Here is a 17,069-nt window from a genome sequence, read left to right on the forward strand (position 1 = left end):
GAATATATAAAGTTATAAGCGCAGACAGATCTGAGGGCAGACCGTGCAGTGCCTTATTTGTAAGCATAAGGATTTTAAAATCAACGCGGAACCTGACTGGGAGCCAGTGCGAGGACTTCAGTATTAGAGTGATGTGTTATATATCTTTCTTAAACCAACATTTGCTCCCAAAGTGGCAGTTTAATTAAATAAAAACTCTGTTCCCAATTTTGCCTTTTTTATGATTAAGTTTATTTAATGTTGATGTTTATTAATTGTTACGAAACTACACAAATTCGAATTATAAACATTTGTAACAGGGTTTTAATATTACAGCTAATATTATATTTGACTTTGTCCATGTAATGGATCAATGAAATTGAATGGATCGTTGTTTGCGATTGCTGTGATGTCATATGAGTGACAGGTTGTCCCGCCCCCGCGGCAGTAAACACGTCATCGGAGAAGAGATTTCGTTGCAAGACGGAGGAGGAAGTTATTTTGATTAAAGATCACGATGGCATATCAAAACAAAAAATGATGTGAACGGATAAATCATTTAGAATACTACAATATTCCCTAAAAAATATAGTCGATTTTGATTTCATGGTGTAGCCTATTTGATCCAAGTACATGGCTAAAAAATATAGCGGACCGAGATGGTTCCAGCATCTAGCGCTCGATGAGATGCAGGCCAGTTTTTTTCCTCCCACACACGTCAGTGAAGTGAAGTGCTGCCTGTGGCCAATCTGCTTTTGCGCGCGGACTGGATCATAAGTCAGCCGCTCCCATTCCTCACATCTCTCCGCGCTCCTCATTGTGCTCTGCTGACTCAGTGCCTTAAGCATCATCCGCTCTCAACGCCACTGGTACAAACCACGACCATTGTGGAAAATAACACGGATTCAAGAAAGGACACCATGGCCAAAACAGCAATCGGTACGTGCTGCGCATTTCTTCACTTGCCATCTTAATTCATTGTTGCATTTGGAAACGCGTCAATGGAGACTGAATATGTCTATGAAAAGATCCCCTGAGCGTTATACCATGTACGATCTATAGAATATATACAATGCTATATTCAAATATTTTTCATACATAGCCTATTCGTGCATAAAACACATTGTACAGTTATAAGCAACTGCGACTAGAGTCTACGTTTACATGATCGGAGGCATCCCAGGTACGTTTGGCATTTCCCCCATTAATATAGTTTAGTATATTCAGTGAAGTGATTGTACCTTGCATTATGAATTAGAATAAATGGCGTACTTCGTACATTTCTGAATATAGTGGCATGTATGGAAGATGATTGGCGATGGCGCACCTGCTCCTGCTGCCTCGCATCATAATGCAGAAAGACCGCACCCAAGAAACGCTGCCCAGACAATATAGCCATAAAAACACACACACATACCTCCTCACGGAGCATTTACCTCAATAAGACATATTTAACCAGCGATACTTGCTTAATATGGAGTAATCATGAAATTTAGAGCAGCTTTTTTGTTATGGATGTCATCGTCCTTGTTTCATAGTCATGAAGTCCGAGTGCTGTCATAAACTGGCATCAAGGATAAGGTGACAGATTCTCATTCACACTCCATTTTATGTTTTAAAATAGCCACTTTATGCATTTATAAACTGAAAGCAGACTAATAAGGCTCGTCTAGAGATATAACACACAGGCCTGGCTCATTCATCACGTGCATTGTTATAATAGGCTATAACAACATTGATATTGCTCTGCTCATTTTAGTATATAAAATAGATTTAAAAAAAATAATAATCTAAATTATCTATTGTGTTCATTTCCCTTGTAAAATCAGCCTCTATTTTGTTGTGGAGTCTGGTCCATGCAATTCATGACCAGATGGCATGGGCGGATTTCACTGTGCATTTTTTTCGGGCTCTGGGTATCTTGTAGAATTACTGAAGCAGTAAAGTCGACTTTCCGAATATATCATGTGCTGTTCTGTCAGGATGCATTGATCAGTGTAAGGCTCCTGAGCAGTGGGCCTGCTTGTTGATATTGTTAAGAGTTGCAGGAGGCCGAGGAGACGTAGATTGGGAGACCGGCCAGCCCTGCAGCAGTGGGATGCTGCATGGTGGCCTTTGCAGCACCGGACAAATAAGTATTGACACTAGTTTGGACACCAGCATGTGACCCTGGCAGGAAATTGCTCCTGCGTGTGATTTGGACATCGAAAGAATGGGATATGTAGCTCATCCTAGATTAGAACTACTTGATGACTATCATATTTACTTTATTTTCTTATACTTGTCTCCTAGTCTGACTGATGTCTGACTGTAATTTTCTAGCTAATGTGCTTGAAATCTGTAAAACGCTACAGAGGGCAGGAAATGGGAAGTGTCATTAGTGTGCCTGCTGCATTTTTCATGAGTCTGCCAGCTCCATTTGTTTGAATATAGAAAAGTCTCTCAGTAGACTCCATTTTTATGCTTTGTTGTATTTCAGTATTGCGTTTATCCACTAAGCTGTGCAAAATGATTTTTCTAAATTGTAAATGAAACATAGATTATTGAAGTATGTTTTACAAGAAAATGCTTTTTCGAAATGTCACATTTAATGCGGTGTTGCTTGCCATTTCTTTGTATTTGTGAAAGCAATTTTCTGAGTGAAAACTTAAATCCTACACTTCAGTGTGTATACATAGTGATAGTGTTTCGAAATGTCCCATATTTTTTTATGTATGTTCACTGAATTCCTGATGAATCTACTTTTTTCATTGTTCATAGCTGTAATTATAATAATAATAAGCTTTTGAAAAGAGCTAATGTAGCTAAAGTAGCAGTGTCAATCAGTCACTCAGTTGAAGCATCATAGAGACAGACACTCAGAGATGAAGTACAGGGTATGTTATAGCCCCCAATTGAATCCTCTAGAGACCGGGTGATATGCTCCGGCCTGTAAACTTCAGCACATTTGTGCTTGAGTAGCCTATAGTGGATGTGTGTATGACTAACAAGGGGCCAATTTTGTGTTGTTCCAGCATACAAAGAGAAGATGAAGGAGCTGTCCATGCTCTCGCTCATTTGCTCCTGCTTCAGCCCACAGACGCGCAACAACCTCGTCTGTGAGTTCGAAGGTAAGCGAGAGAACAAATTAGTTTTCATTTGAAGCAATATAATGTTATATATGAAATGCTATTTTGGTAACATTTTACAATGAGGTTCCATTTGTTAGCATTAGTCATCTACATTAGTTAACATGAACTTACAATGAAAAATCGTTTTTTTAACGTTAATTTCAGCATTTACGAAAACATTAAAATCAAAAGTTTACCTGAGCTAACATGATCTAACAATGAACAATTGTATTTTTATTACCAAATGTGTATTACCAAAGATTAATAACTACTGTAACAAATGTATTGTACATTTTTTGTCAATGTTGTTAGTTAACATTAGCTGGGGCTTTGTTGTGAAGTGGTAATGATATTTTATAAAATAAATAATACATTTGACATAATAAATATAAGGAAATATAAGATGTTTATATAATAAATATAAATATAAGAACATATTTAAAATGCTGATAATTTCTTGATCAGAATCTTGATTAATTATACTCTGAAATTTATGGAAAATAAATTAATTGAAAGCCCATTTGCACCACATAAGAAAAAAATCATCCTTTAGTAAATCACAATTATGACATAAAAAGCTGAAATAATGTCGAATTGATATAAAAAGTCTTAATTATTACATTCTAAGTCATAGTTATGAGATAAGTTTAAATTATGACAAAACGTCTAAATTATGAGATAAAAAGACAAAATTAAACATTTTGTCATAATTATGACTTTGTAACTTAATTAGTAATTAGTGTAATAAATTTGACTAATATTCTCATAATCGACTAATGTCAACTCATATCTAATCATCTTATCTCATAACTATGACTTAGTATCTATTTTATCTCATATTATCTCATTATTATGTTATCATTTCTACTTTTTGGCATGATTATGACTTAGTATTGACTTTTTGATTATTACTTTTTTTTTCTTATTTGGAGGAAATGGGCTTCCATAATGAACTGACATGCATTCATTGAACTATGCCCGCTTTATTAAGTGAGGTCATTTAACATTGGTCATTGTCTTCTAGATATGGAAGTAAAGCCCATAAACAAAAGGGCATCGGGCCAGGCCTTCGAGGTGATCCTGAAACCGCCCTCACCTGTGTCAGATGTGGCCCACAGCATCACCTCCCCTCCAAAGAAGCGGGATGTGTCACTGGAAGACATCCAGAAGAAATTGGAGGCTGCTGAGGACCGCAGGAGGGTGAGTGGGACTGAATGTATAGAAGCTTACTTAGCTGTAGCAATAAAGCTTAGAATTGTATTAACATAGACAAGTGTACTTGAATCAATGCCTCAATAAATACTATTCTACCACTTTGAAATCCATTTAACCCTCAGGATTCAGGAAATGCATGCCCTTCCATGCCTTAATGCTTGAATGCTCATGTAGATAATGACTTTCCTCAACAGTCCCAGGAAGCTCAGGTGCTCAAAGCTCTGGCTGAGAAACGTGAGCATGAGAGAGATGTGCTGCTCAAAGCCATGGAGGAGAACAGCAACTTCAGCAAGATGGCAGAGGAAAAGCTCATCCTGAAGATGGAGCAGATCAAGGAAAACCGGGAGGCTTACCTGGCAGCCATGATGGATCGCTTGCATGAGAAGGTGAGCAAAATCGTTACACACTATATATATAAAATTATTTATAATATTATATAGTAAATTAATTGCTCATTTTTTATACTATTGCATTATATCTAATAATAAATAATAATAAATTAGTTTGTTAGTTAGAGGTACACTATGTAACTTTTGGCCCTGAATTCTTCATTTTGTGGAAGGACATTGTTTTGGTTGTGCTTCAGCTTTGTGTGACTGCGGATGAATATGGTTCTTTCTCATTACTTAAAAGAGAGAGAGAGATTTTTTGAAATAGGGGTTATTCACCGTCTCCCCTACATTTAGATAGGTGGGCAAATGCATTTTTGTCTCAGTGCATGCATTGTCTTAGTCTGGCAGCGCCGCCGCTAGCTTAGCTTAGCATAATGAATTGAATCCTTTGTTGCCGGATAGCATGTTGTGAGTAAAAGTGATAAAAAAAATGAAAAAAAAACCGAATTACTTCTTGTGTACTGCGTATTCACAACGAGTACAAATAGTAATGCAGATTAAGACTAGGTGATTTCCTAGGCAGATATTGACTTGGGACTATATTGAGGGGGAAGCACAGGCAAAGCACTGCTACTTGGGCGCAGAGATATCATGCTGACGCAACACCTGAAATCCGCCATCTCTGCGCCCAAGATATCTGATATCTCTGCGCCCAAGTAGCTTTTTTTTCTTTTCTTTTTTTTCACTTTTACTCACGACATGCTATCCGGCAACAAAGGATTCAATTCATTATGCTAAGCTAAGCTAGCGGCGGCGCTGCCAGACTAAGACAATGCATGCAGTGAGACAAAAATGCGTTTGCCTACCTATCTAAATGTAGGAGAGATGGTGAATAACCCTATTTCAAAAAACGGTGGGGTGTTCCTTTAAGAGATATAATCAGTTTAGATGGAAGGGATCTCAAGCTGGCTTAAGACATTGCTGTAGCTTTACCCATCAATAGACACGGTACTTCCTTGAAAAAATAAATTCCAGCACAGCGTGACAACGACCCTAATGAAATGACCCTTCACAATAGATAATGCTTTACAATGAACTCTGTTAGAGAGCTGCATATGGCAATTAATCTGTTCAATAAAATACTTTACTCACCTGTTGAGTAATCGCCATCTCCGCATCGCTTCTACAACATTTCTAATCGCTCAATTCTCGCCATCTCCAAAAATCCTAGCCAATGTTGATTGTCGTTTTATTAAGAGCTCTGTTGCGTGCTTTTTTTGCCAGAAGACTCTCCTCTGTTTGGTGTTTTTTTTTTAAACTGGTGATTCCCCGAGGTTTAGTTGCTTCATGTCAACCTTTCTCACTCGCTGTGACAACTAACCTTGTGGGAAAGACACACGCATCAAAGAAGCCAGAGCAATTTTTCTCTATTCACAAATACGAGTGACATATGTACGCAATTTCCAACGAAAACCATCACAGTCTAAAATATAAACACTTATAATAGGCTTACCATTGTGAATCGGGGTAAGACAAAAACATGTTTGTATTGATGTATTGACTCATTTAAATGTTGTTCATTTTGAACAACAAAAAGGTTTGTGTACCTTTAATTATTCTAATGTATAATTAAATTAATGATCAGTATTATAGTATGTGTTACTATGTGTCTGTTTTGGTCCTATCAGGAGCGACATGCTGCAATTGTCCGCAGGAACAAGGAGCTGAGGGAAGAGCTAATAGCATGAAGTTCTCCTCCTCCTCCTCATACTCTTCATCAGCCAACCTGTCATCCTATCCTGTCATCCTATCCTGCTTACGCACACTCACACACAACCACTGGTCAAAACCAGTCAAAACAACTAGTATCACACTCGTATACTGTTTGAACGGTCTTGCTTGATTTCATAGAGTAATGGGAAGACACAAGTATTATTTTGTAAATACATCTTTTCTATCTATCTATCTATCTATCTATCTATCTATCTATCTATCTATCTATCTATCTATCTATCTATCTATCTATCTATCTATCTATCTATCATCAGATTGAATGATAACAAATCAAATGTATCAAATCTACACGATACATTGTTAATTCTTTTATTATTATTGTAAGTCAGCTTCTCAGTTTTTATGTTTTGTTTTTTCGATTCAGGCACGTCTGGTTTGATCATGTGAAAGGTTTTTGGTGTTGTGAGAAAGCTGCTCGCTTACGTTTGCAGTGTTAAATGATGTGAAGTTTGGTGTAATTGTGAAGAATGCAAAAAGCTTCAGTGCTCAGGCCCCAGGTCAACATAGATTTACATTTTAAAAAGCAAACATACCCCAAGACTTATAAATATATATTGCACTTAAGTTTATATACAGCATGATCAAGACATAGCTACTTTTTCCTGACCAAATAGCTTGAGATATGAGTACTGAAACGAATAAAAACATGTTCATAGTGTCTCATTTGAAATTCTGTATTTTAGTTCCTTTGCTTAACCTCTGTGAAATGAAATATCCCTTTCTTGAAATGTTATGAACATCTGCATGTGGACATCTGCAAACGTACTCTTTTGTTGGCTGACGATTGGAAACACTGCACCCTTTCTGGACCCTTTGGACTAGACAGCTTGATATCGCCTGCATTATATTAAAAGAAAAGGAAAGAATAACCAGCCAGTTCCTATCCTGTTGCTCTATTTGGTGGCCTGCTCCACACCCACACATTGATTCAGGCCTTCGGCTCTCAAGGCTGATGTTTGTCATCTGTCTTTAGCAGGACATCTTCATTAGTACAGCGGTGTAATTAAAGGAGTTCTATCTCCCCGAATGTTCTGACATGTGTTTGGCTTGATAAAATAGGTAACATCTTTACCAGCTGAATGTATCCCCATATACTCCCAACTACAGCCTTTGACGTGTGACTATTTTCTATTTGGTTTATTTGGTGAGATTGGAGTGAGTGTGTGTACTGTAAGTGTGTGCGTGTGTGTCCATGTTAGGTTGACCGAGCATTTGTGTCCTTTCTCTCCAGAGGTGAAGTGATGGGCAGATGCAGGATATGCACTGAATGATTATGATTTTATTTCGATTCATTTTCTTTCTTTTTTTAGATCACTGTCTCTTCTATAAATATGCTTGAAGTGTCTCCGGCTGCCAAACTTGTCTTTTCCCCTCTCATTTCTGTGTGTGCAAACTTTGGTGAAAATAAAGGTTTGGGGTTCTGTGAACATGGTAGACTCTGTTGTTTGCTTTTTTATATAGCTTTTCTTAATGTCATTATAGCGCTTCACCAGCAGATGACAGTAAAGCTATTGTAACATGAGCTAAGCGCAAATGTAAATATCTAATCATCCAATTGCATGGCAGCAACTCTATGCATGTAGGCATGCAGACATGGTCAAGACGATCTGCTGAAGTTCAAATTGGGCAACAGAAGATTGGAAAAACGTTGCCTGGTCTGATGAGTCTCTATCTCTGCTGCGACATTCAGATGGTAAGGTAAGAATTTGGCGTAAACAATGTGAAAGCATGGATCCATCCTGCCTTGTATCAACGGTTCAGGCTGCCGGTGGTGGTGTAATGGTGTGGAGGATATTTTCTTGGCACACTTTGGGCCCCTTATTACCAATGACAATGAGCATCGTTTAAACGCAACCTGAGTTTTGTTGCTGACCATGTCCATCCCTTTATGACCACAGTGGACAGTCTTCTGATGGCTACTTCCAGAAGGAAAACGCACCATGTTGTCAAAAAGCTCAAATCATCTCAAACTGGTTTCTTGAACATGACAGTGAGTTCATTAGTAAGTAAGTAGCCTAAGTAAGTAAAGTATATTTATATAGCACCTTTCACAGACAAGGAAGGGTCACAAAGTGCTTTACAGTAAAAAATAATAATATCAAAACAAATAAAATAACAGCTGTACAAATACCATAGAAATAAATGCCAAACCATATTTTAATTAAAAAGCTTGTCCAAGAAGATGTGTCTTAAGTTAAAAAAAAAAAAAAAAGATTCCTCAGAAGCCATAGTTCTCAATGCTAAAGAGAGAGAGTTCCATAGCCTTGGAGCCACAACACAGAAAGCATAGTCACCTCTTGTCTTAAGATGTGTTCTGGGAATAGTTAAAAGGACTTGGCCTGAAGACCTCAGAGACCGAGGGGTGTGTGCATTTAATAAATCCTGGATGTAGGGTGCTTGACCATGCAAGGCTCTGCAAGTTATGACTAAAGTTTTAAAATGCGCTCTTAAAATGGCCTCCACTGTCACCAGATCTCAATCCAATAGAGTACCTTTGGGATGTGGTGGAATGGGAGATAAATATAATGATATCATGTCAATGTGAACCAAAATCTCAGAGGAATGTTTCCAGCACCTTGTTGAATCTATGCCACGAATAATTAAGGCAGTTCTGAAGGCAAAAGGGGGTCCAACCTGGTACTATATATATGTGTGTGTGTGTGTGTGCATATGTTTGCTTTGAATGTTACAGTATACTTTAATGGTAAGTACTGTTACTGTAATGAAATATAATATAAAACTATTTATCTTGCATATATCTGTTTTGAATGTTAGATTTAAATTATGCTATTCTTGTTACTGTAATTGCAAGCTGTTCTGAACATGCACCACATGCGAAAGAGATGCGGTTGTACAGGAATAAAGCATAAAAAATGAAATATTTGTGCTAAATATAAAAAAATAATTATATAAGCTATATAATAATATAAACTCAATATATAAAACATTCAAAGCAAACATGATATAATATAATTATCTCTTTTGTATTGTCTTTGATAGAATTTCTTTAATCCAAAACTGCAAACAAACTTTTGAGCAAATGCATGCCATCATTTTAGAGAGCAAAAAAGAAAACCCTTTTGACAGGAATGTTTGTCTCATTTTTTCCACACGGATTCCACTTTACCAGCTGCTCCTCAGCAGCAGTGAGAGCAGGTTCAGCCTGTGGGAAAATATGCAGAAGGCAGTAATTGATGCTAGTGCAGCAGAACAAGCAAAACATAATCATCCCTCTGCAAGAAGCCTGTTATTGCCCTATATTTTCTTATTTTCCCCCTCGTTCTGCTCTCTACAGATTCTTAAAACTAATTATTGTTTTGTTGAGTGCAGATATTTGCACTCAAAGACCTTTGTGCTATATTGTGTACTCCATTATGGTTTGCTTCATTCTGTATTTGTGGTTTCAACCACATAATTGTGATCCCCTAAAGTCCCCATGTGCTATTTTCATGTGCTGCACTGTTTGTGAAGGGAGTAGATTAACTTGACACACAAACACAAGCACTAGTAAATATTATTTACTACACATGCAACTTTTTTTCGTAAATTACTATTTACAATACTAAAGACAGACACATTTGCTTGTAATTAATTAAGGGGAATTAATGTATGTGTTTTATAAATTAATAATTGGAGGTGAGCTTGATGCCGATGCACCTGCACTGCCAACATGTTTGGGTTTACAGCGAAAGGCACAAAAAATTATATGAAAGTCTTCATGATTTTTAATAATAGATTCATTGATGTGAAATGAGTATAGGATGCAATCATGACACCATATGTTTTTCAAATGGTGAGAGAATCAATAAACATGTTAAATACATTCTAATGACTTTATATTATCCAGGCATGACCTGCATTTCTGTCTTGAAAATATTTCTTTTTAATGAAAAATATTGGCATATGATTTAAATTAGAGTTTGCATTTTAATTAAACATTTGCATTAGAGTTGGGGGGTGTTGCACTGCCACAATTATAAAGGTCCAAAGATGAAGATGAGTCAAAGGTTCCAATGCAAATGTATTTAATAAAGATATAAACTCAGATAATCCACTACATAACAGCATGTCTACACACAAACAATAACCGACAATGAACTGAGGAAACACAGGAACTTAAGTATACAAAGATAACGAACTCAAGTACAAACAGCTGTCATGATTAATTAATATTTATGGTAACAAACATGTGGCGGGAAACATGAACAAAGACAACAGGAAATAATGACAAGTAAACTAAAAATCCATGAAAAGTGAAAACTAAACTGAAAGTTTGTGACATTACGAGAAGGCATGGCCTCGTGCTGTGGTAAGGGAGACGAGGCAGTTTAGGAGGCGGATGAGGAGCAGGCGAATGGTTGGTATTTGGAGGTCTGGTTGGCAGGAGAGGCCAGGGAGGAACCGGAGGTGGCAGAAACCAGGGATGTGATGATGGGTGTGACCAGGACGGAGCAGAAGGTGGTAGAAGCCAGAGTGATGTGATAACAGGGTGATTCCCAGCTCCCCACGGCGGCGTTGCCGGAGAGAGGAACCATGGTGGTATGGAGTTTAACACCATCATGAGGACATCGCTGATGGAGAAGGAGCCCTGGGTGCAGACGGAGGGTAGACGGATCTGCACAACACTGATGGCATCGACGACCGTGATGGATCTGCCACAATGACCCCCCGAGATGGAGCTGAAGATCCAGTGGTCTGCTTCGGAAACGGTGTGAATGAGGACTGTCACAAAGCCTGAGGGAGGGCGGAGCCAGACTGAGCCGCAGGGGTAGAGTCCATGGCGATAGGCTGGCGAGGTCTGACCCAGGCGGAGCTGGCAGGTCACGTTGCGGGCCTGATGGTCGACAGAGGAGCCAAGGGAGGGAGCAGTGGAGGCAGAGGAGTTAGGGCGATGGCCCGAGGTGGAGTAGCAGGGACAGTGGCCGGAGGCAGAGCCAGGGAATCCCCCAGCCCGGTCGAGAATGGCTCATGGGATGTCTCAGGTGAATCCCCGATGCAGTGAGGAGGTAAGGGATGAACAATGGGGTAGACAGGAGGTGACAAAGACAGGGCTGGAACTAGAGGTGGTGGTAGAAAAGGGAAGGAAGGTGGGATCAGCATATTAGTCAGCACGCACTCACTGCGATGAGGTTGTAGACGGGGAACTCCTCCATTCTCTCAGACTCCACTAGTATTTACTCTGTCACGGGCTCGGTGGCCGTCTCGCACTCCAGGTCAGACGTAAGGGGCTCAGGCTCCGGTGCGATGGTGGGCATATCCACTTCCATTGCCGTTGGCAGCTCCATTGTGACAGGCGCTGGAACTCAATCTGCTGGGAGCTCTGGCTGTTGCTCCGTGTCGCAGGGTGGTAGTGGACTGGGCTCTGGGTCCGGTGATGAGATGGACCAGGGGTATAACCTCTCTAGACATAGCAGAATCGCATTCCTCCATCTGAGTCCTTGCATGTCTGGGAGGTCTACTTGATGTTCGTAGTTCGCCCTGATCCAATACAGAGGTTTGATTATTTCGTCATCAAATGGTGAACGAACGGAAAGGTGGCAGAATTGAAGGGTGTAGTCCAACAAATTTTGGCCACTCATGGCCAGCGTAGCAAATTCAGTTGCATAATCCCTTTTGTAGTCGGTTATTCTGTTTCAATTATAAAGGTCCAAAGATGAAGATGAGTCAAAAGGTAGTGATGTTACGTTCTGTGCCGAGGCTTCGGAGCGTGTGTCGAGAAATCCCGGAAGCTTTCAGTGAAGCATGTATCGAGGCCATAGACAGTAAAAGAAATGGACACAGCGACCCAATAGACTTCGACGGAGACAAGTGAAGTCAATTAGAAGCACTCTCTTCCTGATGGCTGAGTGTACTGCGCAGCCTCAAACTGAGCTTGACGACGTAGATGTGACGTGAGCAACCTGTCTGACAGTTGTAAGTCTTCTAGTAGCTGTGCCAAGAGAAATCTGAATCATTCCCTTCTGAATCTTGCAGAGACGGAGAGCGTGATCAGGAGCTGTCCATGAGCTAGGAGCAGGAGCAACTTTTGGTAAGTATTCTGATTAATTATTTTGTCATTTTGCCTCCACATCCCCCCAATTGCCTGCGAGCTTCTCCTCCTGTCTATACGGTAATTTCTCTACTGTGCGACAGAGAGTCGCGTGGTTATGACGCAATCATTAGCCTATTTTTACAAAAACAGCTTCTACGGGGCCATAATGTAAGATACAAGGTAATAGAGCCTTTTTATACATTGTCGTGTTTCTTTAGAATTAAACAATGGACAAATAGTGTCTTTAAACCCCTCAGATGTAAAGTTATTCGCTGTCAAAGTGACGCCAAAATGAATGGGAGTCAATGAAATGCTAACAGCAGGTGATGGCTTGTTAGCCAATGGATGCCCCCATAGAAGGTATGCTTTCCGGATGCTGGATTAGCCCCTTGATTGAGGCTTGTATCGCTTTAGACCAATGACGTCATTAATGACGTCCGAAGCCTCGCTTCCGCTTGACTGGTTAGGAAGCAGTTTGAATATTGGCGCGATATTTTGACATTGAAACCCATAGGATCCCCTCAAAATGTGTGGTTGTAAAAGAGGTGAGTTTGGGTTATTTGATAGTTTTGCATGTTGTTTCGATGGAGCCAGCAAGAAAGAGAAAGATTTCCCCTGTATGGGAATACTTTGATCTGATTTCTCCATAGTTATGTTATACAATCATTATATACCACCAGAAAATACACATTATATTCATATAAATAGATTAGTCTATCTGGAAATTGATTTTTTCTTCACCGTTATTTCTAAGCCTTAACTGGCACAAAATACAGTGTATTACAGATCACATCAGGTCATCTGTAATGTATCTATAATGTAATGTATATTGTTTTACACTCTTTGACCACCAGGTGGTATTGTGAGCAAATGAAGAAATGAACCCTTTTGTGAACCACTTGGCTGAAAAGCTTCAATGCTTCATGAGGCTTCATCTCACCACCACTATCAAAAGGTTCCAATACAAATGTATTTAATAAAGATATAAATTCAGATAATCCACAACATAACAGCGTGTCTACACACAAACAATAACCGACAATGAACTGAAGAAACACAGGAACTTAAGTATACAAAGATAACAAACTCATATACAAACAGCTGTGATGATTAAATGAATATCCATGGTAACAAACAAGTGGCGGGAAATGTGAACAAAGACAACAGGAAATAATGGTTGCGTCCAAAAACTTAGGCAGCTGACTTGTTGCCTCACTTCCCTATCAAGCAATGAATCTGCAGGCAGTGTTTGCGCACGAAGGTACCTCACGAAACTGATTTCGGACAGACTTCTGAGGCAGCCTAACAGTTTAATGATCTACAACAAAATAGAGCGAGCTTTGGTAATTTGGTACAATAGTAATTTCTTGCTAGAAATGATATCAGGGGAAAACGTTGATCAAAAATGTACATTTACACACAAACTGACGACCAGCTGCAAATTTCAGATGCCATCTTTATTTTTCTAGCTCAACTGTCACAGAATGGAAAGCACAGGATTGTAGGATATCAAAGGCAGCAAAGGATCCATCTATGCGGCCTTCAAAAATCGATCAGATGAAGGTATCTCAGGAGACAGGAAGTGAAACTAACATTGCATTCGGGCGTGCCTTGATGCCTTCCTACCTTGGAATGCGTCCTCCGAAGGCAGCATTTATCAGCTTTCGGACACAGCCAATGATAAGCAAACTAAAAGTCCATAAAAATGATAACTAAACTGATAGTTCGTGACATGTACATGGTTTGGATGTTGAGAGGACAAATACTAATTCAATTAATCTGACAAAAACACAGGAAAAAAGTAAATACCTTTATCATCCGACTTTTTAAGGTAAAATTCTTTTGAAAATATAAAGCTTGAAATTACTGAATTAATTTGCTTATAAAATTTTAGAGTAGTTTTTTCTCTCAGACGAATTATGATTGTAAGTTATGACTGAGGATTGCTGTGGATTTGAAATGTTGCTTATGATCAGTGAGAGCCTCCAGCACTGACCCTGAGTGAATAAAAACAGAAACCCTATTGATGGCCCATCTGTGTGACTATAATGCTCTTTAATATCAGGACTGTAATCCTGCCGTCTATTCTTTGTTGCAGAATTGCTTTATTATTAATCATCACCAGTAGATGTCACCATTTCCTTTCTGCACTAAACTTGAACCTCAGATTTATTAACCTATTTATGGACTTGTGCCAATTTTGAACTGTTCAAAATGCTTCAGTTTTGCTCTTGATGTGCAGTCTGTGATATCTAAACTGCATCATGTCAGTCTGGGTAATTCTTCTTGTTTAAAAAAGTTGTCAAGTTAAATGTCTTATTATTATTAGCATGATCAACATGCCCACTTTATTTATTCTACAGAAGTAAACGATTTTTTTTTATATGGCTTGACTTTTGACCTTGTATTTAAATACAGATCTATCAAGCCCTCCCCTTTTAAAATCTGTTATCCAATCAAATTCTCAAATATCACAGCAATGCTACTGATTGGTCAGCGGGTGGTTACTCTTATCCCTGCACTCTTTAAATCTCCCTCTGGTGTGCGCTTCTGCAACACTTTACAGCCTATACATATATTAAAGAGTAAAACATCTTGTCTTGTAATTATCCTGTTGTTTCTTTGTTGTAACAATGGTTGAGCAATTCGTTGGTAAATGGAAAATGACTTCAAGTGACAATTTTGATGAATACATGAAGGCTGTAGGTAAGACAGAAATCGACTAATATTATTGTAAATACACAATAATAACTATGTTTGTAGCCTGCTATGTTTTGTTTTCATGCACTTATGTCAGAATGCAACTTTTTGTCCAGTTGTAGCCCTACAGTCATGCACCTGTTGTAATACCATAATGTATTTTTTTGTTTTGCTGGTTGCAGGTGCTGGTTTTGCCTCTCGGCAAATGGCTAACCTAGCAAAACCCAGTCTGACGATTGCTTTGGATGACCAGGGGTTCATCTCTATGAAAGCTGTCACTACTTTCAAGACCCTGGAAATTAAATTCAAATTAGATGAAGAATTTGATGAGACGACAGCAGATGACAGAAAAGTGAAGGCAAGGGCATTGAAACAAACAAATAAATAAATGTGTGTTAGAAATATGTATATATATATATAATTTTTTTTTAGCATTATGTGTCCTTTCATTTTCATTCATTTCTTCATTCTCTCATTCAGACTATTATGAGCCTTGCAGATGGTAAACTTATCCAAACGCAGACCTGGGAGGGGAAGTCCACAATAATTGAAAGAGAGGTTCTGGACACCAACATGATAGCGGTATGTGTCAAAAACAAGTCAAATGCTTTCTTTATCTATGAAAATATTTATAAAAATGATATTATAAAATAAAATATTAATTATATATATATATATATATATATATACAATTATATTATAATATTTTATTAGAAAACCATCTGGTTTGATTAGGCTTTTAAGTGTTGTTAACCTCTCTCTCTCTCTCTCTCTCTCCTTTTTTCCACTTATCTGTACAGAAATGCACCATGGATGATGTGGTCGCTATCAGGACATATGAGAAAGATGCATGACCGGGTCAAACTGTGTTTCAAGACAGATTAAAAACTTTGTTAGATTTTAATGACTGACTCTTAATTTGATATGATATATAAATTGCTTTGTTGCAATAAAAACCTTTTTTTGCTTTATAAACAATAAAATAATAAAAAAGATCAAATGTCTCTTTACTCATTATTGATTGGATATAAATGATTTTTGTTCCTATATAAGAACAAAATATATGAGCAAATAGGTAAAGAATTGGAAAATAATTACATGAAATGAGTTAAGTACACACACAGCATAACTTAACATAATTAGAATGAAATAATCCTAATGTAGACACTTTCATTTGAATTTGGACACAGATAAAATGGTAATCAACATGTAAAAAAAAGTTGCTGCCTTAAATTGTTAAGTACAATCAAGTTGAATGTTTAAGTCATTTCAACTTAAATTACATTAAACTGACTTGGAAAAATGAGTTAAATCTTGAAAATGGCTTAACTTTTTGATGAGTTAAAGCAATGTAAAAACACATCTTGTAATAACTCATTGATCATATAATTTTCTCTTTCAAGTTCTGCTAGTTCAATGCTATTGCACATTTCTCTCTTCAGACTCTCCTTAGAGATTTCAAAGGCAGCCAATGCAACATTGCAGCTCTAGAATAAAAATATCAATTGCCATGAAACAGCTGCCACATTATGAGCCTGCATCATGCCCAATACTGTTTTTCATGCAAAATTTTAATATTTCCATTCATCTGTGGTGTAAAATTCAAACCGCAAATGACTGCTATGGCAAGATGCTTAACATCCAATCACATACGTAAAAAGATATCATCCGAGCACCATTCATCAGCACCTCCTATAGTGCCCAGTGAACATGTGATGTGTTAATCCTCAGCAGTCCAGTTCACAATAGTTTCCTGAGTCTAATAACCTCAATACCCCCAGGATTAGCACTACTTTAGCAGTTGGAGTGGCTGACCATGCACTCCTTGCAAACTTCTGCTTCTAAAATATTTATTTTTCTTCTGTGATCCTAATCTTACCGAGTATTATAATGCAATTTATATTAAAG

At 38.2% G+C, this 17,069-nt stretch overlaps 2 protein-coding genes across 2 annotated transcripts; both read left to right on the forward strand.

The window, feature by feature from the left end:
• The first annotated feature begins 726 nt into the window (after window positions 1-726).
• On the forward strand, window positions 727-7,857 carry stmn2a (stathmin 2a). The gene is made up of 5 exons (XM_084385109.1): window positions 727-918; window positions 2,994-3,089; window positions 4,114-4,289; window positions 4,499-4,690; window positions 6,325-7,857. The coding sequence occupies exons 1-5, from the start codon at window positions 900-902 to the stop codon at window positions 6,382-6,384; spliced, it is 543 nt and encodes a 180-aa protein (XP_084241235.1). The 5' UTR covers window positions 727-899; the 3' UTR covers window positions 6,385-7,857.
• Window positions 7,858-14,684: 6,827 nt separating this feature from the next.
• Window positions 14,685-16,161, forward strand: fabp4b (fatty acid binding protein 4b). Its single transcript, XM_084385605.1, has 4 exons — window positions 14,685-15,167; window positions 15,344-15,519; window positions 15,642-15,743; window positions 15,962-16,161. Exons 1-4 carry the CDS (start codon window positions 15,095-15,097, stop codon window positions 16,013-16,015), a joined length of 405 nt encoding a protein of 134 aa, XP_084241731.1. The 5' UTR covers window positions 14,685-15,094; the 3' UTR covers window positions 16,016-16,161.
• The last annotated feature ends 908 nt before the right edge of the window (window positions 16,162-17,069 follow it).

The sequence above is a fragment of the Rutilus rutilus genome, assembly GCF_951802725.1.
Source record: "Rutilus rutilus genome assembly, chromosome: 17".
Lineage (NCBI taxonomy): Eukaryota > Metazoa > Chordata > Actinopteri > Cypriniformes > Leuciscidae > Rutilus > Rutilus rutilus.

Bases quoted from the DNA above. Each gene is read 5' to 3' on its own strand.
- fabp4b (XM_084385605.1), top strand. From the start codon at position 15,095: ATGGTTGAGCAATTCGTTGGTAAATGGAAAATGACTTCAAGTGACAAT. The intron at 15,168-15,343 runs GTAAGACAGAAA...TGCTGGTTGCAG, and splicing joins TGAATACATGAAGGCTGTAG to GTGCTGGTTTTGCCTCTCGG. The intron at 15,744-15,961 runs GTATGTGTCAAA...TTATCTGTACAG, and splicing joins TGGACACCAACATGATAGCG to AAATGCACCATGGATGATGT.
- stmn2a (XM_084385109.1), top strand. The intron at 3,090-4,113 runs GTAAGCGAGAGA...ATTGTCTTCTAG, and splicing joins CCTCGTCTGTGAGTTCGAAG to ATATGGAAGTAAAGCCCATA. The intron at 4,691-6,324 runs GTGAGCAAAATC...TGGTCCTATCAG, and splicing joins TGGATCGCTTGCATGAGAAG to GAGCGACATGCTGCAATTGT.